Genomic DNA, 25,556 nt, shown 5'->3' with positions numbered 1-25,556 from the left:
CAAAAGAAAAACAACTGTAAGGTCAAATCCAGCTTAAGTGATGTAAATTTACAAGCAAATCAGATTCTGGAACCTTACCTTTACAAATCTTGCACATCAACGTGCAGGGAATGTGTTTCTACATCAGAGGCACAACTGGGCATCATACAGCCTAGAAGCTAATAGAGCACATGGACAAGGAACAGAGCCTTTAACTCTTCCAACTCTCGTTTTCTCCTTTTTTTTTTTTTGAGAGAGTCTTGCTCTGTTGCTCATGCTGGAGTGCAGTGGCGCAATCTTGGCTCACTGCAACCTCCGCCTCCCAGATTCAAGCAATTCTCTTGCCTCAGCCTCCTGAGTAGCTGGGATTACAGGCGTATGCTGCCACGCCTGGCTAATTTTTGTATTTTTAGTAGAGATAGGGTTTCACCATGTTGGTCAGGCTGGTCTCAAACTCCTGACCTCATGATCCACCTGCCTGGCCTCCCAAAGTGTTGGGATTACAGGCGTGAGCCACCACGCCCGGCCCTTGTTTTCTCTTTTACTGTCTTGAGCTGACATCGGGATAACTGATGTTTAAGTGTCACTGGGCAGTGGCTTCCCAGCAGATGACAAGTTGCCAACAAATGCTATTAATGTTTGACTCCATTCTCCAGTTCTCCATAAAAATTGACTTTACTAATTTCAAAAAAAATTTTATTATTACAAAACAGACACAATCACACAGACAAAGGTACGACTTGAAATATGGGGACACCCTTCTACCACCCAGGTGAAGAAACAGAACTTTGTCAGGCACCCCAGAACCCCTCCAAGTGCCTCATCACAATGACAACTCCTTTCTTCCCTCTAGAAGTAGCCATTATTCTTGTATAGTACTGACTGTGTTTCTTTATGGTTTTATCTTATTTTTTAGAGACAGGGTCTTGTTCTGTCACACAAGAACAAGTGGACAGGTGGAGTGCAGTGGTGTTGATAGCTCACTACAATCCTGAGCTCCTGGGCTCAGGCGATCTTCCTGTTTTAGCCTCCCAAAGTGCTGGGATTATAGGCGTGTGTCATTGCACTTGACCTAGTTTTATTTTTTTTTTGAGATGGGGTCTCGCTCTGTCACCCAGGTGTTGCCCAGGCTTGAGTGCAGTGGCGCGATCTCAGCTCACTGCAACCTCCGCCTCCCAGGTTCACGCAATTCTCCTGCCTCAGCCTCCCGAGTAGCTGGGATTACAGGCGCCTGCCACCACGCCTGGCTAATTTTTTGTATTTTTAGTAGAGACGGGGTTTCACCATGTTGGCCAGGCTGATCTCAAACTCCTGACCTCAAGTGATCCGCCTGCCTCGACCTCCCAAAGTGCTGGGATTACAGGTGTGAGGCACCGTCCACCGTGCCCGGCCGAGTTTTATTCTTGAATTGTGCCTGTCTCTGTTCACTACAGTTTAGTGCACCATTTAAATAAATTTGTTGTCTTTTAAATTCATCAAAAATATTTCTTTTGACGCACTATAATAATGCTGGTGATGGAACTCACCACCATTATTCCCTGGGAGCTTCTGGCAGATTCTGTCAGTTGGAATCTGTAATTCTTTTCTCAGTGGACCTTTTTACTTGACTCCCACAGTTCTTTCAGTAGCTTCTTTTTTTCCAGGGTTTCCTTTGCTCTTTTTTTCCTTTCTTGTTTTTTCTTCGCCGCTTCTTGTTTTTCTTTGTGAACAGGACTGTTTTCACCATTGTAGAAAACATCTACTTTCTCTTGTAGGATTTTCCGAGCCAGCTTTCTGTTCTGATCAACTGATCTTGTCTGATGGCACTGTAAGAGATAATATTTTATAATGTGAAAACCACAGGATGTTAAAAATGGACAGGATCTCAGAAGTCATTAAATTCAACCTGTTTGCTTTTTTATTATTTATTTATTGAGACAGAGTTTTGTTCTTGTCATTGAGGCTAGAGTGCAATGGCGTGATCTTGGCTCACTGCAACCTCCGCCTCCTGGGTCCAAGTGATTCTCCTGCCTCAGCCTCCCAAGTAGCTGGGATTATAGGCACATGCCACCATGCCGTTAATTTTTGTATTTTTAGTAAAGATGGGGTTTCACCATGTTGGCCAGGCTGGTCAGGACAACCTGTTTGCTTTATAGAGAGGGACAAACCTGGAAGGCAAAGCCCCTTATCAGGAGTCTCCATGAGTCAGTGACAGTGAAGACCAGCCCCTTTCCTGCCTCTGCCCTGTGTCCCACACCCTTGCTGTATTATGTGGCTTTCACTGTGATTGTTTTAATCATTAGGAATGCTATTTTGTTTAGAAGCAACAGTGGCCTTCACATAAAGTTGCAAAATAATTATGAAAGTATCAACTGATGTATCTACCTTGTGGCCAGTTAACAACCACTTTGTGTGCACCATTCATAAGCATAAAGTTCTGTCTGAAGGAAGAAAATAGCATCTTTATTATTAGTCAACCATAACTCATTCACTGTGTAATGCCTCAGTTATTATAGGTGAGTGCCTTGCAAAGCTGTTTGATAAAAGATAAATCTTAAGCCAGGCATAGTGGCTCATACCTATAATCCCAATGCTTTGGGGGCTGAAACGGGAGGATCACTTGGGGGCTGGAGTTTGAGACCAGCGTGGGCAACATAGCAAGACCCCCCATCTGTACCAAAAATGTAAAAATTGGATGGCCGGACGTGGTGGCTCATGCCTGTAATCCTAGCACTTTGGGAGGCTGAGATGGGTGGATCACTTGAGGTCAGGAGTTTGAAACCACCCTGGCCAACATGGTGAAACCCTGTCTCTAGTAAAAATACAAAAACATTAGCTGGGTGTGGTGATGGGCACCTGTAATCCCAGCTACTCAGGAGGCTGAGGCAGAATTGCTTGAACCCAGGAGGCGGACGTTGCAGTGAGCTGAGATTGCGCCACTGCACTCCAGCCTGGGCAATAGAGCAAGACTCTCAAAAAACAGAACGAAACAAAAAACACTGAGTGTGGTGGGGCATGCCTGCAGTCCCAGCTACTCAGGAGGCCGAGAGCAGGAGGATTGCTTGAGCCCAGGTGTTTGAGGCTACACTGAGCCATGATTGCACCACTGCACTCCAACCTGGCTGACAAAACAAGACCCTATCTCTTAAAAAAAAAATTCTATGAAATTAGGGTTAAAGAATAATTCTGAAAGCAAGTTTGGAAGGAGTTACATAAAATAGGTTAAACAAAAATTAACTCTCAGGTTTCAGAATTTTGTTACTCATGAATGACACTTTTCAAGGAGGAAAAGAAGTGACTGAGGTTTTACATGATATGCTTGTGGCTCAAAAACCCAGCAGTGAAGTGCAGCTGTTAGGAACATGGACTTGGGGTATGGTGTGAACTGACTACTAAGTGGCAGGACCTTGGGCAGGTCACTTAGCCTCTCTATGTCCCAGATTCCACACCTGTACTGTGATGGAAAGCATGAACATGGGGTTTTGGGGACTGCAGAGTTAATGCTGCTTAGAACAGTTCCTCCCACACATTTCCATGACCTGTGAGTATCTGCTGCCAGTATCGTTATATATGAAACACCTGCCTTGGCTATCGCTTTTCTGTGCTGCTTCCAGGACTCTCTCGTGATCCCTGAGGCAGATGGACTGGGAGCCCCTCTGACCAAGCTTGTCTTTTTTTTTTTTTAAGAGGGAATCTTGTCTGTTGCCCAGGCTGGTATGCAGTAGCGTGATCTTGGCTCACTGCAACGTCTGCCTCCAGGGTTCAAGCGATTCTCCTGCCTCAGCCTCCAAGTAACTGGGATTACAGGCACGCGCCACCACGCCTGGCTAATTTTTGTATTTTTAGTAGAGATGGGGTTTTGCCATGTTGACCAGACTGGTCTCGAACTCCTGACCTCAGGTGATCCACCCACCTCAGCCTCCCCAAGTGTTGGGATTACAGGCATGAGCCACCGTGCCTGGCCCGAGACTTGTTTTTTTATGTAAAAAGGAACACTCCTATAGGTAGCTGTGCACAGCATTTTTTCTTCGGAGGTTGGAAAATGCCTGGCCTCCATGATCCTGCATGATCTCACCCTCAGTCCTCTCTGTCCAGAAGGGGAGGTATCACCGACATTTACCAACGGGGACAGAGAGGCATGGAGGACGTGGCCACCCTAATGTTAACCAGCCATGACAGCTAAGGGCTGGGACTGCCAGCCGACACCCCAGGCCTGCTTGCCGCCTCCTCAGGGACTTGGAGCCCACAGCAATGCTGGGGATCTCGGCAGCCTTCCTGCAGCGGGAATGGATTTGAAAGAACCATGCTGCCCGGGCACCTGCCTTTATCAGCCACTGCTTAGCTTTGTCAAGACGTTGCTTCCGGGGCAGCAGCCAAGCACCAGTGCTGTCTGCCAAATTCAAGGATGGCAGCCATACCCTGGCTCCAAAAGATCCTGGAAGCAGGCTTCCCAGGCTGTTGTAGGAGGTTCTGCCTTAGGGAGGAATGGCTCAGGGATGGGATGAGATCTGCGGTGCCCTCTACTGCTTGGCTGGTAGAGGGTGGCCCGAGCCAGAAAAATAATGCACTTCAGCTGATCCCATTCACACTTGGGAGAAATCTCTGGAGGCTGTGGAACCCTTGGGCGGGGCCTCTCCCCTCAGCGGCCTTCTGTGATCTACCTTTACAACGATGCCCGAGGGGATGTGCTTCAGCACCACGCAGTTGCTGGTTTTGTTGGTTGCCTGGCCCCCTGGACCGTGTCCTTTCACAAACTGCTCTTCGAGTTCATTCTCATCCAAGTAAAGCAGTGCAGGGTAGTCCTTCTTGCCTGCCATCTGGACTGGAGTGACAGCTATTCCTGGGGATAACAACGTCAGCTTCTCCCAAAGCCGGAGTCCCCATGGCGCCGGGCATATTCGGGTCAGTGGTGTAGGAAAATGAAATAAACCCGCAGTGCTCATAAGGAACGTGGCTCTGCTGGCTGAGGACCTGGGTTAGATGGATAAGGAGAGCTTTCAGTAAGAGGCATATGCCCTCAAGATTATGCTTCAGATTCGAAGACAGCTTTTTATAAAGCAATTCAAATGATGACCCATCTGTTACCGAGGGAATTTAGGAAATGAGTGGAGACACATTATTCAGCAAGATGCCCCTCTCCTCAGCCTTGCAGTCTGCCATGTTACCAGGACATGCCCTGCCAGCTAATACATATTTTCTTGCAATAGACCAAAAATATCTTCCAAGCAACCAGGGGTGCTGTTTTCTCAGGAAGGAGAGGTTTTGAGTGTGAAATTCAGGCTGGGCGTGGTGGCTCATGCCTGTAATCCAAGCACTTTGGGAGGCCGAGGCAGGTGGATTACGAGGTCAGGAGTTCAAGATCAGCCTGGCCAAGATGGTGAAACTCTATCTCTACTAAAAATAAAAAATTAGCCAGGCTTGGTGGTGGGCGCCTGTAATCCCAGCTACTCGGGAGGCTGAGGCAGAGCCACTGTACTCCAGCCTGGACAACAGAGTGAGACACTGTCTCAAAAAAAAAAAAAAAAAGAAATTCAAAGGAACAGACTGTAATTTGATACAGGTAAATAGTGCATCAAGCAAAAATTAGGATCTGGGTCAAGTGCCAGTATTTAAATTTAAATGTTTGAGAATCTCTGAAATCAAAATGTAAAGATGACAGTATGAGAGTCTAGTTTATTTTTTGAGACGGAATCTCACTCTGTCACCCAGGCTGGAGTGCGATGGCGCGATCTTGGCTCACTGCAACCTCTGCCTCCCAGGTTCAAGTGATTCTCCTGCCTCAGCCTCCTGAGTAGCTGGGATTACAGGCGTGTGCCACCACGCCCGGCTAATTTTTGTATTTTTAGTAGAGGCGGGGATTCACCATGTTGGCCAGGCTGGTCTCGAATTCCTGACCTCAGGTGATCTGCCCACCTCGGCCTCCCAAAGTGCTGGGATTACAAGTGTGAACCACCCACCCACCCCCGGGGCTGAGAGTCTATTTTATAGCTGAGCTTAAACAGTCTGACATAGTAAACATCACTATCAATCAATGTCATGATTGTTGTTTTTTGTTTCCAGTTTCATGGATTTGAATGTGAACATCTGTTCCCTGCACGCACTGCCAACAATGTGGTCCAACTGGTACTCATCATTGCAACTACCAAGTCAACTAATTTTTTTTTTTTTTGAGACAGAGTTCCACTCTGTCGCCCAGGCTGGACTGCAGTGGCGTGATCACAGCGTACTGCAGTCTTGACTTCCCCAGGGTCAGGCGATTCTGTCACCTCAGGCTCCCTAGTAAGTGAAGACTACAGGCAGACACCACCACATCTGAGTAATTACTTTTTATAGAGATGGGGTTTCGCCATGTTGCCCAGGCTGGTCTTGAACTCCCTAAGGTCAAGTAATCCACCTGCTTCAGCCTCCCAAAGTGCTGGGATTACAGGCGTGAGCCACTGCATCCAGCTAGTCAACTTTTAATAAGGTCCTTGTTAGGTATAGTGAGGGACATGAGATGAAAAAGAGCTGAACTGTCTTCTTGGAGCTTACAGGTTAGTTAGAGAAGATATTAAAAGACAGACGAGATGGGCCTAGACTCTCCGCCTACATCTTTCTCCCGTGCTGGATGCTCCCTACCCTCGAACATCAGACTCCATGTTCTTCAGTTTTGGGACTCGGACTGGCTCTCCTTTCTCCTCAGCTTGCAGACAGCCTATTTTGGGACCTTGTGATCATAATTTATCTGCATGGGAGCTCCTGGGATCATGGCAGACAGGAGGCAGGACTAGATTGCAGCTTCAGACAGAGCAGCATGCAGAGGCTTGCATTGTGAATTTTAGCTCCAGATCAACTACAAGAACAAACCAGCAATCCTGAGAGGACCCACAGACCCTCTGAAGGAAGCCGATTGCTCCTGCAGGGCCCAGGAGACCCCTAAATACTGTGAGTGCCCCAACTGTGGAAGTGGGAAAGGGAGACCCTCCTCTCCCGAACACACACCCCCCCCCCCCCACTGGAGAGGCTGAAGGTCTGTTTGCAGGAGAAATTTCCAACTTTACCTGGAGCTAAGTCAGACTCAGCAGAGCGAAATACAGGGGTAGAGGAAGCAGCAGAAAGGCCGTGAGAGCTCACTGGGTCCCCAGGCAGCCCATTCCTGCTTGGCACCACAGGGATCCATCAGGAGGGTGGCCAGAGGAGCAAGGGATAAAACTCCACAGGGAGAAGGAATTCTCTAGTCGAACTTTGTAACAATTTAAACAGGGCGAGAAGCCTCCTGGCCAAAACTCGGGCAACTGCACGAATCTGGCATGCAGACGTTACAGGTAGGGGAAGAACTATAGCCCTTTTCTTTCGCAGCTGGGAGGGGAACAGCCTCGGGCAAATTTTCAAGCCAGTCTCACCCTCTGCCTGGAAACAGACTCGGGGCAGTTGTGGGGGAACACGGTGGGAGTAAGACCGGCCCTTGGGTTTGTGTGGGAGCTGGGTGAGGCCTGTGACTGCCAGCTTTCCCCCACTTCCCTGACAACCTGCATGACTCAGCAGAGGTAGCCGTAACTCTCCTAGGTACACGACTCCAGTGACCTGGGAATCTCACCCCCATTCCCTACAGCAGCCGCAGCAAGACCTGCCCAAGGAAAGTCTGAGCTCAGACATGCCTAGCTCCACCCCCATCTGATGGTCCTTCCCTATCCACCCTGGCGGGAAGACAAAGGGCAAATAATCTTGGGAGTTCTAGGGCCCTGCCCACTGCTGGTTCCTCTCCATATTACCACAGCTGATGCTTTCTGGAAAGCACCACCTCCTGGCAGGAGGCCAACCAGCAAAAAAAAAATAGACCATTAACCCACCAAAGCTAAGGACCCTCATGGAGTCAATTGTACCCTCTGCCACCTCCACTAAACAGGCACTGGTATCCATGGCTGAGAGACCCATAGATGGTTCACATCACAGGACTCTGCAGATAACCTCCAGTACCAGCCTGGAACTGGGAAGACTCGCTGGGCGGCTAGACCCAGAAGAGAGACAACAATCACTGCAAGTTTGGCTCATAGGGAGCCACATCCATAGGAAAAGGGGCAGACTACATGAAGAGAATACCCCATGGGACAAAAGAATCTGAACAGCTTTCAGCCCTAGACCTTCCCTCTGACAGAGCCTACCCAAATGAACAAACCTGGTAATATGACAAAACAAGACTCTTCAACACCCCCTAAAAACGCACTAGTTCACCAGCAATGGATCCAAACCAAGAAGAAATACCTGATTTACCTGAAAAAGAATTCAGGAGGTTAGTTATTAATCAGGGAAGGACCAGAGAAAGGTGAAGCCCAGTGTAAGGAAATCCAAAAAATGATACAAGAAGTGAAGGGAGAAATCATTCAGGGAAATAGACAGCTTAAAGAAAAAACAATAAAAAATTCAGGAAACTTTGGACACACTTTTAGAAATGCAAAATGCTCTGGAAAGTCTCAGCAATAGAATTCAACAAGTAGAAGAAAGAAATTCAGAGCTCAAAGACAAGGTCTTCAAATTAACCCAATCCAACAAAGACAAAAAAGAATAAGAAAATATGAACAAAGCCTCCAAGAAGTCTGGGATTATGTTAAACGACCAAACCTAAGAATAATTGGTGTTCCTGAGGAAGAAGAGAAATCTAAAAGCTTGGAAAACATATTTGGGGGAATAATCGAGGAAAACTTCCCCTGCCTTGCTAGAGACCTAGACATCCAAATACAAGAAGCACAAAGAACACGTGAGAAATTCATTGCAAAAAGATCTTCATCTAGGCATACTGTCATCAGGTTATCCAAATGAGAGGTGACAACGTGCTAGCAGCCCTCACTTCCTCTCGGCACCTCCTTGGCCTCGGCAATCCACTCTGGCCGTGCTTGAGGAGCCCTTCAGCCCGCCGCTGCTCTGTGGAAGCCCCTCTCTGGGCTGGCCAAGGCCGAAGGCAGCTCCCTCCCCTTGTGGGGAGGTGTGGAGGGAGAGCTCGTGGACTAGCGCGGGCTTGGCAGGCCCGCACTAGGAGTCGCCAGCTGGCGCCGCCGGCCCCAGGCAGTGAGGGGCTTAGCACCCGGGCCAGCAGCTGCGGAGGGTGTGCCGGGTCCCCCAACACTGCTGGCCCGCCCGGGCTGTCCTCGAATTCTCGCCAGGCCTCAGCCGCCTCTCCGTGGAGCAGGGCTTGGGACTTGCAGCCCGCCATGCCTGAGTCCCCCCTCCCCCAACCCCCTCGCGGCCGGAGCCTCCTGGACGGGCGCCACCCCCTGCTCCACGACCCGTCCCATCGACCACCCAAGGGCTGAGGAGTGCGGGTGCGTGGTGGGGAACTAGCGGGCAGCTCCGCCCGCAGCCCCAGTGTGGGATCCAGTAGGCAAAGCCAGCTGGGCTCCTGAGTCGGGTGGGGACTTGGAGAACTTTTATGTCTAGCTAAAGGTTTGTAAATACACCAGTCAGCACTTTGTGTCTAGCTCAAGATTTGTAAACGCACCAATCAGTACCCTGTGTGTAGCTCAAGGTTTGTAAATGCACCAATCAGTGCTCTATGTCTAGCTAATCTAGTGGGGACTTGGAGAACTTTTGTGTCTAGCTAAAGGATTGTAAAGGCACCAGTCAGCACTCTGTGTCTAGCTCAAGGTTTGTAAACACATCAATCAGTCCTCTGTGTCTAGCTAATCTACTGGGGACTTGGGGAACTTTTGTGTCTAGCTAAAGGATTGCAAATGCACCAGTCAGCACTCTGTGTCTAGCTCAAGGTTTGTAAACACATCAATCAGTGCTCTGTGTCTAGCTAATCTAGTGGGGACTTGGTGAACTTTTGTGTCTAGCTAAAGGATTGCAAATGCACCAGTCAGCACTCTGTGTCTAGCTCAAGGTTTATAAACGCACCAATCAGCACCCTGTCAAAACAGACCAATCAGCTCTCTGTAAAATGGACCAATCAGCAGGATGTGGGTGGGGTCAGATAAGGGAATAAACGCAGGCTGCCTGAACCAGCAGCGCAACCCGCTCGGGTCACCTTCCACGCTGTGGAAGCTTTGTTCTTTCGGTCTTTGCAGTAAATGTTACTGCTGCTCACTCTTTGGGTCTGCAATGCCTTTAAGAGCTGTAACACTCACTGCGAAGGTCTGCAGCTTCACTCCTGAAGTCAGCGAGACCACAAACCCACCAGAAGGAAGAAACTCCCGACGCATCTGAACATCTGAAGGAACAAACCCTGGACATACCATCTTTAAGAGCTATAGCACTCACCACGAGGGTCTGTGGCTTCATTCTTGAAGTCAGCAAGACCAAGAACCCACCAATTCTGTAAAAAGTTAAAATGAAGGAAATAATTTAAGAGCTGTGAGACAAGCACCAGGTAACCTATAAAGGAAAATCTATCAGATTAACAGCAGATTTCTCAGGAGAAACCCTACAAGCTAGAAAAAATTCGGGTCCTATGTTCAGCCTCTTCAAACAAAACAATTATCAAACAAAACAATTATCAGCCAAGAATTTTGTATCCAGCAAAACTAAGTATCACATATGAAAAAAAGATAGTCGTTTTCAGACAAACGAATGCTGAGAGAATTCACCACTACCAAGCCACTGCTACAAGAACTGCTAAAAGAAGCTCTAAATCTTGAAACAAATCCTGGAAACAACATCAAAACAGAACCTCTTTAAAGCACAAATCACACAGGACCTGTAAAACAAAAATACAAGTTAAAAAGCAAAACCAAAAAACCCCCAAAGTACACAGGCAACAAAGAGCACAATGAATGTAATGGTACCTCAAATTTCCTTTTTTTTTTTTTTTTTGAGATGGAGTCTCACTCTGTTGCCCAGGCTGGAGTGCAGTGATGTGATATCGGTTCACTGCAAGCTCCACCTCCCAGGTTCACGCCATTCTCCTGTCTCAGCCTCCCAAGTAGCTGGGACTACAGGCGCCTGCCACCACGCCCAGCTAATTTTTTGTATTTTTAGTAGAGACGGGGTCTCACTGTGTTAGCCAGGGTGGTCTCGATCTCCTGACCTCGTGATCCGCCCGCCTTGGCCTCCCAAAGTGCTGAGATTACAGGCGTGAGCCACCGCGCCAGCCGGTATCTCATTTCAATACTAACATTGAATGTGAATGGCCTAAATGCTCCACTTAAAAGATACAGAACTGCAGAATGGATAAGAACTCATCAACCATCTGCTGCCCTCAGGAGACTCACCTAACACATAAGGGCTCACGTAAACTTAAAGGGGTGGAAAAAGGCATTTCATGCAAATAGACACCAAAAACAAGCAGGGGTAGCTATTCTTGTATCAGACAAAAACTTTAAAGCAACAGCAGTTAAAAGAGACAAAGAGGGACATTATATAATGGTAATAAGGCCTTGTCACAGGATAATATCACAATCCTAAACATATATGAACCTAACACTGGAGCTCCCAAATTTATAAAACAATTACTAACAGACCTAAGAAATGAGATAGACAGCAGCACAATAATAGTGGGGAACTTCAATACTCCACCGACTGCACTAGACAGGTCATCAAGACAAAAAGTCAACAAAGAATGGATTTAAACTATACCTTGGAACAAATGGACTTAACAGGTATATATAGAACATTTCATCCAATAACTGCAGAATATACATTCTATTCAACAGTACATGGAACTTTCTCCAAGAGAGATCATATGATAGGCCGTAAAATGAGCCTCAATAAATTTAAGAAAATTGAAATTATGCCAGGCGTGGTGACTCACACCTGTAATCCCAGCACTTTGGGAGGCCGAGGCAGGCGGATCACAAGGTCAGGAGATCGAGACCATCCTGGCTAACACAGTGAAACCCTGTCTCTACTAAAAATACAAAAATTAGCTGGGCGTGGTGGCGTGTGCCTGTAGTCCCAGCTCCTGGGGAGGCTGAGAAAGGAGAATGGTGTGAACCCGGGAGGTGGGGCTTGCAGTGAGCCAAGGCTGCTCCACTGCACTCCAGCCTGAGCGACAGAGCAAGATTCCGTCTCAAAAAAAAAAAAAAAAAAAAAGAAAAGAAAATTGAAATTATATCAAGCACTCTCTCAGACCACAGTGGAATAAAACTGGAAATCAAAAGGAACTTTCAAAACCATGCAAATAAATTAGCTGGGTGTGGTGGCAGGTGCCTGTAATCCCAGCTACTTGGGAGACTGAGGCAGGAGAATTGCTTGAACCTGGGAGGCGGAGGTTGCAGTGAGCCGAGATTGTGCCATTGCACTCCAGCCTGGGCACAAGAACAAAACTCCGTTTCAAAACAAACAAACAAAACACCAAAAAACCCCGCAAACAAAAAATGCAAATACATGTAAATTAAATAACCTGCTCCTGAATGAGCATTGGGTCAAAAATGAAATCAAGATGGAAATTAAAAAACTCTTCAAACTGAGGCTGGGTGCAGTGGCTCAGCACTTTGGGAGGCCGAGGAGGGCGGATCACCTGAGGTTGGGAGTTCGAGACCAGCCTGACCATGGTGAAACCCCGTCTCTACTAAAAATACAAAATTAGCCCGGCGTGGTGGCGCATGCCTGTAATCCAGCTACTCGGGAGGCTGAGGCAGGAGAACCGCTTGAACCCAGGAGGCGGAGGTTGCAGTGAGCTGAGATCGCCCCACTGCACTCCAGCCTGGGTGACAGAGCGAGACTCTGTCTCACAACAAAACAAAACAAAAAACAAAACAAAACAAGCAAAAAAAAAAATCTATGACAAACCCACAGCCAACATAATACTCAATGGGGAAAAGTTGAAACTGTTCCCCCTGAGAACTGGAACAAGACAAGAATTCCTACTCTCACCACTTCTCTTCAACATAGTACGGAAGTCCTAGCTAGAGCAATCATACAAGATAATGAAATAAAGGGCATCCACATCCATAAAGAGGAAGTCAAACTGTCACTGTTTGCTAATGATGTGATCCTTTACCTTGAAAACCCTAAGGACTCCTCCAGAAAGCTCCTAGAACTGATAAAAGAATTCACAAAGTTTCTGGATACAAGATTAACATACACAAATCAGTAGCTTTCCTATACACCAACAGCGACCAAGTGGAGAATCAAATCAAGAACTCAACCCCTTTTACAATAGCTGCAAAAACAAACGAACAAAAAAAAACAAAACAAAAACAAGAACAAAACTTAGGAATATACCTAACACAGGAGTAGAAAGACCTCTACAAGGAAAACTACAAAACTGCTGAAAGGAATCATAGACGACACAAACAAATGGAAACACATCCCATGCTCATAGATGAGTAGAATCAATATTGTGAAAAAGACCATACTGCCAAAAGCAATCTACAAATTCCACACAATCCCCATCAAAATACCATCACCATCATTCTTCACGGAACTAGAAAAAAAAATTCTAAAATTCATATGGAAACAAAATAGAGCCCACATAGCCAAAGCAAGACTAAGCAAAAAGTACAAATCTGGAGGCATCATATTACCTGATTTCAAACTATACTATAAGGCCATAGTCACCAAAACAGCGTGGTACTGGTATAAAAATAGGCATATAGGGCCAGGCGTGGTGGCTGACGCCTGTAATCCCAGCACTTTGGGAGGCCGAGGAGGGTGGATCACGAGGTCAGGAGATCGAGACGATGGTGAAACCCCGTCTCTACTAAAAATACAAAAAATTAGCCAGGCGCAGTGGCGGGCACCTGTAATCCCAGCTACTTGGGAGGCTGAGACAGGAGAATTGCTTGAATTCCAGGAGGTAGAGGTTGCAGTGAGCTGAGATCGTGCCACTGCACTCTAGCCTGGGTGACAGAGTAAGACTCTGTCTTTAAAAAAAAAAAAAAAGGCTGGGTGCAGTGGCTCATACCTGTAATCCCAGCACTTTGGGAGGCCGAGGCAGGCAGATCACAAGGTCAGGAGTTCGAGACCAGCCTGACCAACATGGTGAAACCCCATCTCTACTAAAAATACAAAAATTAGCCGGTGTGGTGGCACACACCTGTAATCCCAGCTACTTGGGAGGCTGAGGCAGGAGAATCGCTTGAACCCGTGAGGCGGAGGTTGCAGTGAGCCAAGATCACACCATTGCACTCCAGCCTGGGCGACAGAGCGAGACTCTGTCTCAAAAAAAAAAAAAAAAAAGGTCACAGAAAAAAGTATTCTAGAAAGGGCTTTGTTGATTTCTTTCAGAGCTTGAGACTGATTTGTAGTAAAATCTCTGTCACCCAGGAGGATTACGGGAACTGCAAAAGTACCACTTGGTTAGAGCATCTTTATTGAAGATTACTTAGTAGATTATTTAGTAGGCACTAAATACAGATGTGCGTTTTTTTTTTTTTTTTTTTTTTTTTTTTTTTTTTTGAGATGGAGTTTCGCTCTTGCTGCCCAGGCTGGAGTGCGATGGCGCGATCTTGGCTCACTGCAACCTCTGCCTCCTGGGTTCAAGTGATTCTCCTGCTTCGGCCTCCTGAGTAGTGAGACTACAGGCATGTGCCACCACGCCCGGCTAATTTTGTATTTTTAGTAGAGACAGGGTTTCTCCATGTTGGTCAGGCTGGTCTTGAACTCCCAACCTGAGGTGATCCACCTGCCTCGGCCTCCCAAAGTGCTGGGATTACAGGAGTCAGCCACACTGCGCCCAGCCTGTGCTGCTCTTATTAAACAACTGCCTCATATGAGGCTCTAAATAGCTTCTTTTAGTGTTTGAAACCTCATAAACTGTAGTCATGGCAACTGGTGTCTGATCTAGGTGGGAGCCAGCTTCTAAGGTAACTGGACATCCAGCAGATTACTCCACAGCTTTGCTCCCAGCCTGTCCACCTCACCCTCGGTCAACTTCCCCTGAGCCTGCTGCTGTCTCCTGAGCCCACTGTGAGATCCAGATAGATACCCACTGAGGAGGAAGCAGGATGGAGACACGGGATCAGGCGTTGCTTTCTTGTAAATATGTGCATTTCCTGTTACTTTACATGTAAGCTTCTAGGTTAGTAACCAGTACAGTGATACTGAGATGACACTGGTCACCTTTAGAATGACAATACGATATCCTTCATCTCTACTTCTGCTATTTCTATTTTTTATTTTGAGATGGAGTCTTGCTTTGTCGCCAGGGTGGAGTACAGTGGCGCGATCTCGGCTCACTGCAAGCTCCGCCTCCTGGGTTCAAGCGATTCTCCTGCCTCAGCCTCCCGAGTAGCTGGGACTACAGGCACGTGCCACCACACCTAGCTAATTTTTGTATTTTATTTTTTTTTTTTGAGACAGAGTCTCGCTCTGTCGCCCAGGCTGGAGTGCAGTGGTGCGATCTCAGCTCACTGCAAGCTCCGCCTCCCGGGTTCACACCATTATCCTGCCTCAGCCTCCCAAGTAGCTGAGACTACAGGCGTCTGCCACCATGCCTGGCTAATTTTTTGTATTTTTAGTAGAGACGGGGTTTCACCATGTTAGCCAGGCTGGTCTCGATCTCCTGACCTCGTGATCCGCCCGCCCCGGCCTCCCAAAGTGCTGGGATTACAGGCATGAGCCACCACGCCCAGCCAAAAAAGAAAAATTGTTTTAAAAGATGGTATTGGCAAGGTGCTCCATGACTGTGAAGGGATATACTTTGAAATGGAGTGTGCCAAGGAAAGTGGTGCTTTAAAAACTGGTTTTGTTTAATGTGTATGAAATGTGTATAAAATCAAATACCTTAGAAGATAAATGATAAACCTGGGCACTTTCTCTGAACTCTCTGACAAAGAATCACCTTACCTACGAATGATTGAGTAGACTAAGTCAATGTCCAAAACTTATCTTTCCTTATTCCTGTTTTCAATCCACAAAACAAAATTCATTTGTGTATCAGGCAGCCTGTAGTCCCGGATTCAATTCATTATGGAACATGAGCCCCGCACTTCTCTCTTGAGTTTCTCATCCGCTAGCTGGTAAATGTGACCAGGCAGGACAGCACTGGCACAAACCAGTGCAGTGAAAAAGAGAGAAAGTGATTCCAAGGCAAGGCGAGACTCCCAGACAAAGGATGGAGAGGAGAGTGCTTTTATCAGCTGCTTTGTCACCAGTCCACTGTTTGAATCTCTACCTTTCTGTCCTAGTTCAGAGCTGCCAGACACACTGGAAGGTCTCCCACCCAACTGGAGTTTAAGAAGGTCTCCGGTGTTCAGTTACTGGCTGCTTTGTTTAACAGTTAATTCCAACAGCCAATCAGACAATTCTAAACACTTTCAGTATCTCCTGGAGCTTCGGCCCTACTCCAATGACTGCTAAAAATGACAAACACACCCATGGTTCCACTTCCCCAAAGGCCAAAAAAATACGAATTGGATTTCAGTTTTTGTGATACAGAGTAATCCGAAGTCTTTAGGGAACAATAAAAGCAGCTCAAATTATAGCTCATTGTGACATGAAAAAAGAGAAAAAGAAAAATGGTACAGAGAAGTGCTAGTAAGAGGAAACCAGCAGTCATGACAGCTCTGCCCCAGTTCCCTTCTTCAAACGTGAGCTTCAGTGTAGGGCTGGCGCTCTACCCTGACCCCCTAGGCTCTACTTTTCCTTTGATGATGGCTTCTGCACTAAATGGCTGATTGCAGTTAAGGTGAAAGCTCCTGTCATTGCTTCAGTCCCTTCCAACTTGGTTAAGTTCAGAGATAACAGGTCTAAGGAATTTACAAAAGGGAACATTAATTTGTGCAAGAATATTTTAAACATCTATTGAGTATCAGGCATGGGCTTCAGGGAGCCTGAAGAGTCTGTAGCATAAAAGAGAAATGAAGACGAGCACAAACAGGATACGTGCGATAGCTGAGGATGGATAACATACTATGGAGCAGTGGTTCTCAAACTCTCTATGCCCCTCATCCTCCTGGAGAGCTTGCTGTCAGGATTTGAAACCTATGTGCTACTGAGTGGCCTTCTTCATGACTGGATCTGGTCAGCACATCCCTCCTCCAGCTTCCACATTCAACTCAAACCAAGACAGACTATCTGCAGGGACGGCATGTTCAACTCTGCAACAAAGCCTATGGCTGGAGCAAACAAGATAATAGCTTACAGTCCCAGCTACTTGGGAGGCTGAGGTGGGAGGATTGCTTAAGCCCAGAAGCTGTCTCCAGCCTGTGCAACATAGGGAGACCTCATCTCTAAAAAACAAAATAGGCCGGGCATGGTGGTTCGTGCCTGTAATCCCAGCACTTTGGGAGGCCGAAGCAGGTGGATCACCTGAGGTCAGGAGTTCGAGACCATCCTGGCCAACATGGTGAAACCCCCGTCTCTACTAAAAATACAAAAAATTAGCTGGGGGTGGTAGTGGGCACCTGTAGTCCCAGCTACTTGGGAGGACTGAGGCAGGAGAATTGCTTGAACCCGGGAGGCAGAGGTTGTAGTGAGCCGAGATCGTGCCATTGCACTCCAGCCTGGGTGAAGACTGAAGGAGTGAGACTCTGTCTGAAAAAACAACAACAACAACAACAAAAAACAGTAAAATAAAAAATAAAATAAATAATAAAAAATAAAATAATGCTGGGTGTGGTGGCTCACACCTGAAATCCCAGCATATTGGGAGGCTGAGGTGGGAGGAGCCCATGAAGCTGGGAGTTCATGATCAGCTTGGGCAACATAGTGAGACTCCATCTCTTTTATTAAAAAAAAAAAATAATAAATAAATAAATAAAAATAAAAATAAAAGCCTAGATGTAGGAGGTGATGCTGTGTCATCAACAGCGCTCACTTTGGAGAGAAGTAAAGAGGATGGTAATGCCTTTCATTTCGTGTCTCTGAAAAGGATAAAGGATATTTGAAGCTGGGCGTGGTGGCTCACACCTGTAATCCTAGCACTTTGGGAGGCCAAGGTGGGCAGATTACCTGAGGTCAGGAGTTCAAGACCAGTCTGGCCAACATGGTAAACTCCCATCTCTACTAAAAATACAAAAAATTAGCTGGGTGCAGTGGTGTGCTGAGGCTGAGGCAGGAGAATCGCTTGAACTCGGAAGGCGGAGGTTGTGGTGAGCCAAGATCACGCCACTGCACTCCAGCCCGGGGTACAGAGTGAGACTTTTTCTCAAAAAAAAAAAAAAAAAAAAAAAGTCAATAAAATAAAGGATATTTAATCTATTTTCAGGAAAGCATGAGATGTCAATCTCTGGACCTGCCTTCTGGACGCCATTTATCTAAAATTCACTGTTTAAGTGTTTTTTTTTTTTTGAAAGGTAAAGCACTAGTTTACCTTAGCTACAACTTTCATGGTATATAAACCTTGCAGAAACTTCATTAAAACTAACTGAAGGAACAGGTGCGGAGACTAACTGAAACAGTGTGCTTTAGGAAGATTGTTAAAGTGCTCACCAGCCAGTCTCACCATGCAAACTTTAATGTGCATACAAATCACCTGGGAGTCTTGTGACTTGTGATGCTGGTTCACTAGGTCTGGGGCGAGGCCTGAGGCTCTGCATTTCTTCTTCTTTGTTAGACGGAGTCTCCGTCACCCTGACTGCTCACTGCAACCTCCGCCTCCCGGGTTCTAGCAATTCTCCTGCCTCAGCATCCCAAGTAGCTGGGATTACAGGTGCCCACCACCACGTCTAGCTTTTTTTTTTGTATTTTTAATAGAGATGGGGTTTCACCATGTTGGTCAGGGTGGTCTCGAACACCTGACCTCAGGTGATCCACAAGCCTCAGCCTCTCAAAGTGCTGGGATTACAGGCATGAGCCACCGTGACCGGTGAGGCTCTGCATTTCTAACCAGCTCACAGATGAGGCTGTTGCTGCTGGTCCAGGCCCCACACCCCGTGGCAAGGCTAAGTGCTTTAAACAAGGGTGCTGCCAGTATTCTGGCACATAGGACTGTTCACTGCTTGATGAGAGCCCTGGGATCATGATGGCAATGGTGAAGGCTGAGAAGGTGTAAAGGAGTGTGATGGGAGGAAATCATCCCAAGAAAAGAATTAAATACTGATTTGAGCTAGCAGAGATGGTGACACGGAAACAAGGAGATTGGGAAACTGAGTCATCTGGGGAAAAAAACATCAAAAATGTCACCTCTATTGTGTTAATGTTCTAGAACAGTGTTGTCCAATAGAAACTAATGCTACTGGGCTGGGCGCGGTAGCTCACACCTGTAATCCCAGCACTTTGGGAGGCCAAGGTGGGCGGATCACGAGGTCAGGAGATTGAGACCATCCTGGCTAACAAGGTGAAACCCCGTCTCTACTAAAAATACAAAAAATTAGCTGGGCATGGTTGCACATAGCTGTAGTCCCAGCTACTTGGGAGGCTGAGGCAGGAGAATCGCTTGAACCCGGGAGGCGGAGATTGCGGTGAGCCGAGATTGCGGTGAGCCGAGATTGCGCCATTGCACTCTAGCCTGGCAACAGAGTGAGACTCTGTCTCAAAAAAAAAAAAAAAAAAACCAAAAAACAAAACTGATGCTACCCACATGTGAAATTCTAAATTTTCTAGTAGTTACATTAGAAATAATGATGAAATTTATATTTAACCCAATATATCAAAAATATTATTTCAACATGTGATCAATGTTTTATTATTATTTTGAGACAAGGTCTGGCTCCATCATCCAGGCTGGAGTATAGTGGTGCCATCTCAGCTCACTGCAATCTCTGCCTTCCAGGCTCTAGCCATCCTCTCACCTCAGCCTCCTGAGTAGCTGGAACTACAGGCATGTACCACCATGCCTGGCAAATTTTTGGATTTTGTGTAGAGAGGGGGTTTCACCATGTTGCTGTGGCTGGTCTGGAACTCAAGCTCAAGCGATCTGCCTGCCTCAGCCTTCCAAAGTGCTGGGATTACAGGTGTGAGCCACTGCACCCAGCCAATATTTTAAAATTGAGATATTCTTTTTTCCCCCTAAATATGAAGGCTTCAAAATCTAGGTTATAGTCATACTTACAGAACATCTCAGTTTGGGCCACATGTGCTGGTGGCTACTTTATGGGACAATGTAGCTCTAGAATCTTGCTACCCAAAGTGTGGTCCGCATAGTGGCAAAAGCACCACGTGGAGGATGGTTAGGAATGAAGATTTCAGGCCCTGCTCTGACCTACCAAATGAGAACCTGCAGCCTAACAAGATCCTCAGGTGATGCAGAGGCACCTAACATTTGACAAGCATTGTTCCAGAACACAGGAATCAGCAAGTTCTTCTGACTGCTAGGACAGACACTTGTAAAAGTTTTTTTCTTTTTCTTTTCTAAAAAAGTAGAGATGGGGTTTCATCATGTTGCCCAGGCTGGTCTCAAACTCCTGAGCTCAAGCAATCTGCCTGCCTCAGTCTCACAAAGTGCTGAGATTACAGTCATGAGCCACCATGCCCAGCCTGTTTCTTATTTATATGACATTTAAGAAACTGAGACAAGAATTCAGGAGGGCTGATTACCTGCTTATTCCATCTTGTCTCTTCCTTAAGAAGGAGATGAAACCATAGGTCTCAAAACAATGACCTAATAAACAGTTAAGGGCCAAACAACTTTGAGCTTAAACAGACCAACATGCAATGTTGCTGCTTTGAAAAGACAAAACGGCCAGCAGGTGGTGCCAGAAGCTAAGTGAGGGGAAAATGATTCTCTGAGAAACGCTTAATAATAATAATTCATGTTTCAAAAATGTGTTTTGGGGCTGGGTGTGGTGGCTCATGACTGTAATTCTAGCACTTTGGGAGGCTGAGGAGGGTGGATTGCCTGAGCTCAGGAGTTCCAGACCAGCCTGGGCAACATGGTGAAACCCCCTCTCTACCAAAATACAAAAAATTAGCCAGGTGTGGTGGTGTGCACCTGTAGTCCCAGCTACTCGGGAGGCTGCGGCAGAATAATGGATTCAACCTGGCAGGTGGAGGTTGCAGTGGGCTGAGGTCGTGCCACTGCACTCCACCCTGGGTGACAGAGTGAGACTCCGTCTCAAAAAAAAAAAAAAAAAAAGTGTTTTGGTGCTGTCTGTAAAATGGTAGTTAAAAAGAAAGTAGCATTTCCCTGTCTTTCACATCCTCCTGTTAGCTCATCCTCCTGCTGTAGGTACCTGAAATCCTTAAGGGCTGAAACTTCTCAAATGGAACCAGTGAGTATTGTTGATCAGGCTTGAAACAGACCATGCCATTTCCTAGACTTGGGGTTTTACGCTGAAGATAAAGCACCCTTCACTCACAGTAAGTGTTTGCAGATAGTTATTTCTCAAACAAGGAAAGCATAATAGATTGAGTAGGAAATGCAGAGCTGTAGTCTTTGATTTTGGGGGACGAGAGAAAAAAGAGACTACTCTAGGTCTGGTCTAAATTTAACAGGCTTAATGCTTGAATGCTTAATGCTGCAGAATTCAAGACATAGCTAATGAAGTAAAGAGGAAAATATTCACTCCACACAATCCCAACATCTCGTTCATTTTTATTTTATTTTTGAGCCGGAGTTTCGCTTGTCACCCAGGCTAGAGTGCAATGGCGTGATCCTGGCTCACTGCAACCTCTGCCTCCCGGGTTCAAGTGATTCTCCTGTCTCAGCCTCCTGAGTATCTGGGACTACAGGCACCTGCCATCACGCCCGGCTAATTTTGTATTTTTAGTAGAGAAGGGGGTTTCACCATGTTGGCCAGGCTGGTCTCGAACTCCTGACGTCAGGTGATGCGCCTGCCTTGGCCTCTCGTAGTTCTGGGATTACAGGCGTGAGCCACAGTGCCTGGTCCCGTTTATTTTTTTTTTTAAGCAGAAAACTTTGAATCTACAGAATTACACCTGTCCTATTTGTGTGTATCATATTTCTTCTATTTTTTTTTTTAGCCGGAGTCTCACTCTATCACCCAGCCTGGAGTGCAGTGGCGCAATCTCAGCTCACTGCAACCTCCGCCTTCCAGATTCAAGCGATTCTCCTGCCTCAGCCTCCCGAGTAGCTGGGACTACAGGCGCACGCCGCCACGCTTGGCTAATTTTTTGTATTTTTCATAGAGATGGCGATTCACCGTGTTTCCCAGGCTGGTGTTGAACTCCTGACCTCAGGCGATCCGCCTGCCTCAGCCTCTCAAAGTGCTGGGAGGTGTGAGCCACCACACCCGGCCCCATATTTGTTCTATTTATGGCATCTAACAGGAACTTTATAATTTATCAACTACACTATTAAAACAGAAACACATTTAAAAAGCAGCAATAACAACACTGTATATTTTCTTCTAAAAGTCTCAAAGCCTATATTTCTATTAACGATGCCTTGTGTTTGTTTAGGACTTAAACATATCCAAACCAAAGCACTTTCTTCTCCTTCCTTTTTTTTTTTTTTTTGAGACAGGGTCTCCTTCTGTCACCCAAGTGGAGTGCAGTGGCGTAAAAATGGCTCAGTGCAGCCTTGACCTCCTGGGCTCAAGCAAGCTTCTTTGCCTCAGCCTCCCCAGTAGCTGGGGCCACAGGTGTGTACCACCATACCTGGCTAGTTTTTAATTTTTTGTAGAGATGGGGTCTTGCCATGTTGCCCAGGCAGGTCTCGAACTCATGGGCTCAAGCAATCCTCCTGCCTCAGCCTCCCAAAGTGATGAGATTACAGGCATGAGCCACCATGTCCAACTGCAAAGCACTTTCAAATACATTACTGTAATTTTAAATAAGAGATGCACACTTCCTGATTATCTCAGTAAGACCTATCTTGGAAACCATTAGGTTTTCAATTTTTGAAACTAAATTATCCTTTCTACACCTTGTTTCATTACCTTTCACAGTATCTCCAGATCTTTTTCCAGTTCCTTAGGCAATGTTAGCTCCTTTTCCTTAATTTTTTCTGTTTTAAATATTTATTTATTTATTTTTTTGAGACGAGTCTCACTCTGTTGCCCAGGCTGGAGTGCAGTGGCACGATCTTGGCTCACTACAATCTTTGCCTCCTGGGTTCCAGCGATTCACCTGCTTCAGCCTCCCAAGTAGCTGGGATTATAGGCACCAGCCACCACGCCCAGCTAACTTTTGTATTCTTAGTCGAGACAGGGTTTCACCATGTTGGCCAGGCTGGTCTCGAACTCCTGACCTCAAGCAATCCGCTTGCCTCGGCCTCCCAAAGTGCTGGGAGTACAGGCATGAGCCACCACGCCCGGCCAACTTTCTCTTTTTAAAAAGACTAGTCAAGTACAGTAGAGAATGGGGAAAGAGTAGAAGTTTGATCTGTGACTGTGAACAATTAATTAAGATAACTCACTACTAGGCCGGGCGCGGTGGCTCACGCCTGTAATCCCAGCACCTTGGAAGGCCGAGGCAGGTGGATCATGAGGTCAGGAGATCGAGACCAACCTGGCTAACACGGTGAAACCCCATCTCTACTAAAAATACAAAAAAAAAAAAAAATTAGCTGGGCGTGGTGGCGGGCACCTGTAGTCTCAGCTACTAGGGAGGCTGAGGCAGGAGAATGGCGTGAACCTGGCGGGCGGAGCTTGCAGTGAGCTGAGATGGTGCCACCGCACTCCAGCCTGGGCGCAGAGCAAGACTCTGTCTCACCAAAAAACAAACAAACAAAAAAAAAAACCAACACACTCGCTACTTTTGGACCAGCCTGACTTTCTGTATTTGACGACTCCTCTCATTTTTTCTTTTGTCCCAAAAAGGCCTTCCTGCTGAGGAGTGTGAGCTCTGTGGCCAACAGACGTGCATTCAATGTCTCAATGCCACAATTTACTTACTGGGCAACTTTGGCTCTATTTCCTCATCTATAAAATGGCGATACTACTATCTAGAGTGAGAACAAAATCATACATGTTGCCATAAATGTAAAGTACTTAGTGGTCACTAAATGGCAGCATGTCAGATCTCTCAACTACAAGGCTGAGGAAATTTGGAATGACACACCACATACACTGTGGTCTTATGACACAAACCCAGTCTGGGAACTGATTATTTCGTGGGCCTTTGTTTTAGACCTTAGGGTGAAAAGGCATCTAGAACAGTGGCTTGTAAATTATTTTACTTGGTATGGTCCAATTTAAGGAGTACTTGATAAGCCATGACATTACTGAAAACATGTTATTTGGTGGGATCATAATTCTGGTCTGTGAACTCAGGTACTAAGGAGATCACTGTGATGCCAAAAATATAGCCTGACTTCCCAGCAGGCTCACACTGAAAGATAAAACCATCTTCAATGAAGTAAGTCCTGGTTTAAACATAAAATATCTTTTGGAATTATGTAATATAATTTAAAAAATCATGAAAGATAGGATAACATCAAATTTACCCTTTGAAAATTGCCAGGCGTGGTGGCTCATGCCTGTAATCCCAGCACTTCGGGTGGCCGAGGCAGGAGGATGACCTGAGGTCAGGAATTCGAGACCAGCCTGGCCAATACGGCAAAACCCCATCTCTACTAAAAATACAAAAAATTAGCCGGATGTGGTGGCGGGCACCGGTATTCCCAGCTACTCGGGAGGCCGAAGCAGAAGAATCGCTTGAACCCGGGAGGCAGAGGTTAAAGTGAGCCGAGATCGTGCCATTGCCCTCCAGCCTGGGTGACAGAGTGAGACCCTGTCCCCCCTCCATCCCCCCAAAAAATAAAAAAAGTAAAAAATAAAAATAATTGGTAGGTATACTTAGGAAGCTCCAATGAGATGGAACGCCTCCTGGCAGATCTGTTATTCCAAGGGCAGATCCATTTCCTGGGTCGTGGAGGTCTAAGTGATAGTGCCAGGGAAGTCCCTTTACTGTGAACCAGAACTCCTGGAGGGAAATCGAGGAGCTGGAGAGACCTTAAAGCTTAACTATGCTGAAGAATGTGGCCTGCATAGTGCGCATGAAATGGGCTGGGGTCCCACGGGGAGGAGAGCGGGTTCCCTTCGGTCCTTCAAAAGTAGGGCTGGGTGGCTCGCGCCTGTGATCCCAGCACTTTGGGAGGCCGAGGAAGGAGGATCGCTTGAGGCCAGGAGTTCGAGACCAGCTTGGGCAACACTGTGAGACACCCCCCCCCCCACGTCTATTAAAAAAAACTGAGTATCTCCGCAAAAGCCTAGCAAGGGCAGTGCTGACCCCTACTACGTGCCAGGCCTAAAACAGCACCTGATGCGTGCTCACAGCTCCATTCCGCTCAGTGATGTACATGAGGATCCTTCCGCTTCACCTTGGGCCTCCATGGAACCGTTTTCTCCAGGACGGCAGTCTCTCCTCTCCCCTGCCCTGAGTGCCTGAACAGCCCCAGGGCCGACCCACAGCACCCAGCGTAAACCAGGTCCCGAGAAAACTGAGCTCGGGTGTCAGGGCCGGCCCCACCCCACCGCCAGCGCGGCCTCAGGTAAACTGGCTGCGCCACTCGGAGTCGCAAGCCGCGAAAAACCCAGGCGTCCCGGCTCGCAGTCCTCTCTCCGGAGCCTTTGACAGTCGTTGGCAGCCGTAGGGCTACCTGGCTTCTCCGCAGATGCTTACCTGGTCTCAGGACCCGACTTGTGCCCTCAACGTTCTAGGGAAACCCGAATCACCGCAGCAGAGGATTCGCAATCGCGACCCCTGATCTGCGCACGCGCCGTACTCTGATCGCTGTTTCCCTCATCTGCCAGAGGCTCATCTTTACTCACTGCGCATGCGAGAAACTGAAGCTTCTTTCCCTCGTGGCAGCGGCTGGCTCCCAGAGAGCCAATCAGAGAAGAGAGTTTCACAGCAATCCCGCCCCCTTGTCACACCCCCGGGGTTGGACCTCTTTC

General features: G+C 47.0%; 2 protein-coding genes across 8 annotated transcripts in view; one reads left to right on the top strand and one right to left on the bottom strand.

Annotated features, from left to right (window-relative positions):
* Window positions 1-658: 658 nt before the first annotated feature.
* On the bottom strand, window positions 659-25,418 carry MTRFR (mitochondrial translation release factor in rescue). 6 transcript variants are annotated; one of them, XM_024257027.3, is made up of 4 exons: window positions 25,282-25,418; window positions 10,192-10,246; window positions 4,620-4,929; window positions 659-1,784 (listed from the first exon to the last, which is right to left on the bottom strand). In XM_024257027.3, the coding sequence occupies exons 3-4, from the start codon at window positions 4,899-4,901 to the stop codon at window positions 1,566-1,568; spliced, it is 501 nt and encodes a 166-aa protein (XP_024112795.1). In that variant the 5' UTR covers window positions 4,902-4,929; window positions 10,192-10,246; window positions 25,282-25,418; the 3' UTR covers window positions 659-1,565. The 6 variants fall into 6 exon arrangements, with proteins under 6 accessions (XP_024112795.1, XP_054384388.1, XP_002823978.1 ...); XM_054528413.2 differs by lacking the exon at window positions 25,282-25,418 and adding an exon at window positions 13,398-13,511; XM_002823932.5 differs by lacking the exon at window positions 10,192-10,246 and having other exon boundaries at window positions 25,282-25,415.
* The window catches only part of MPHOSPH9 (M-phase phosphoprotein 9), a 92,408-nt gene continuing 81,509 nt past the window's right edge, over window positions 14,658-25,556 (top strand). For both annotated transcript variants that reach the window (XM_054528408.2, XM_054528405.2), the window contains exon 1: window positions 14,658-14,850. The gene's annotated coding sequence lies outside the window, so the exon portion shown is untranslated. The remainder of the gene's footprint in view (window positions 14,851-25,556) is intronic.

The sequence above is a fragment of the Pongo abelii genome, chromosome 10 (genome assembly GCF_028885655.2).
Source record: "Pongo abelii isolate AG06213 chromosome 10, NHGRI_mPonAbe1-v2.0_pri, whole genome shotgun sequence".
In the NCBI taxonomy this organism is placed as follows: domain Eukaryota; kingdom Metazoa; phylum Chordata; class Mammalia; order Primates; family Hominidae; genus Pongo; species Pongo abelii.
Note: the sequence above shows the minus strand (reverse complement) of the source record. Positions and strands in the feature narration are given on the sequence as shown.

Bases quoted from the DNA above. Each gene is read 5' to 3' on its own strand.
- MTRFR (XM_024257027.3), bottom strand. From the start codon at position 4,901: ATGAGCACTGCGGGTTTATTTCATTTTCCTACACCACTGACCCGAATA. The intron at 1,785-4,619 runs GTAGATCACAGA...TATCTCTTACAG, and splicing joins CCTCGGGCATCGTTGTAAAG to TGCCATCAGACAAGATCAGT.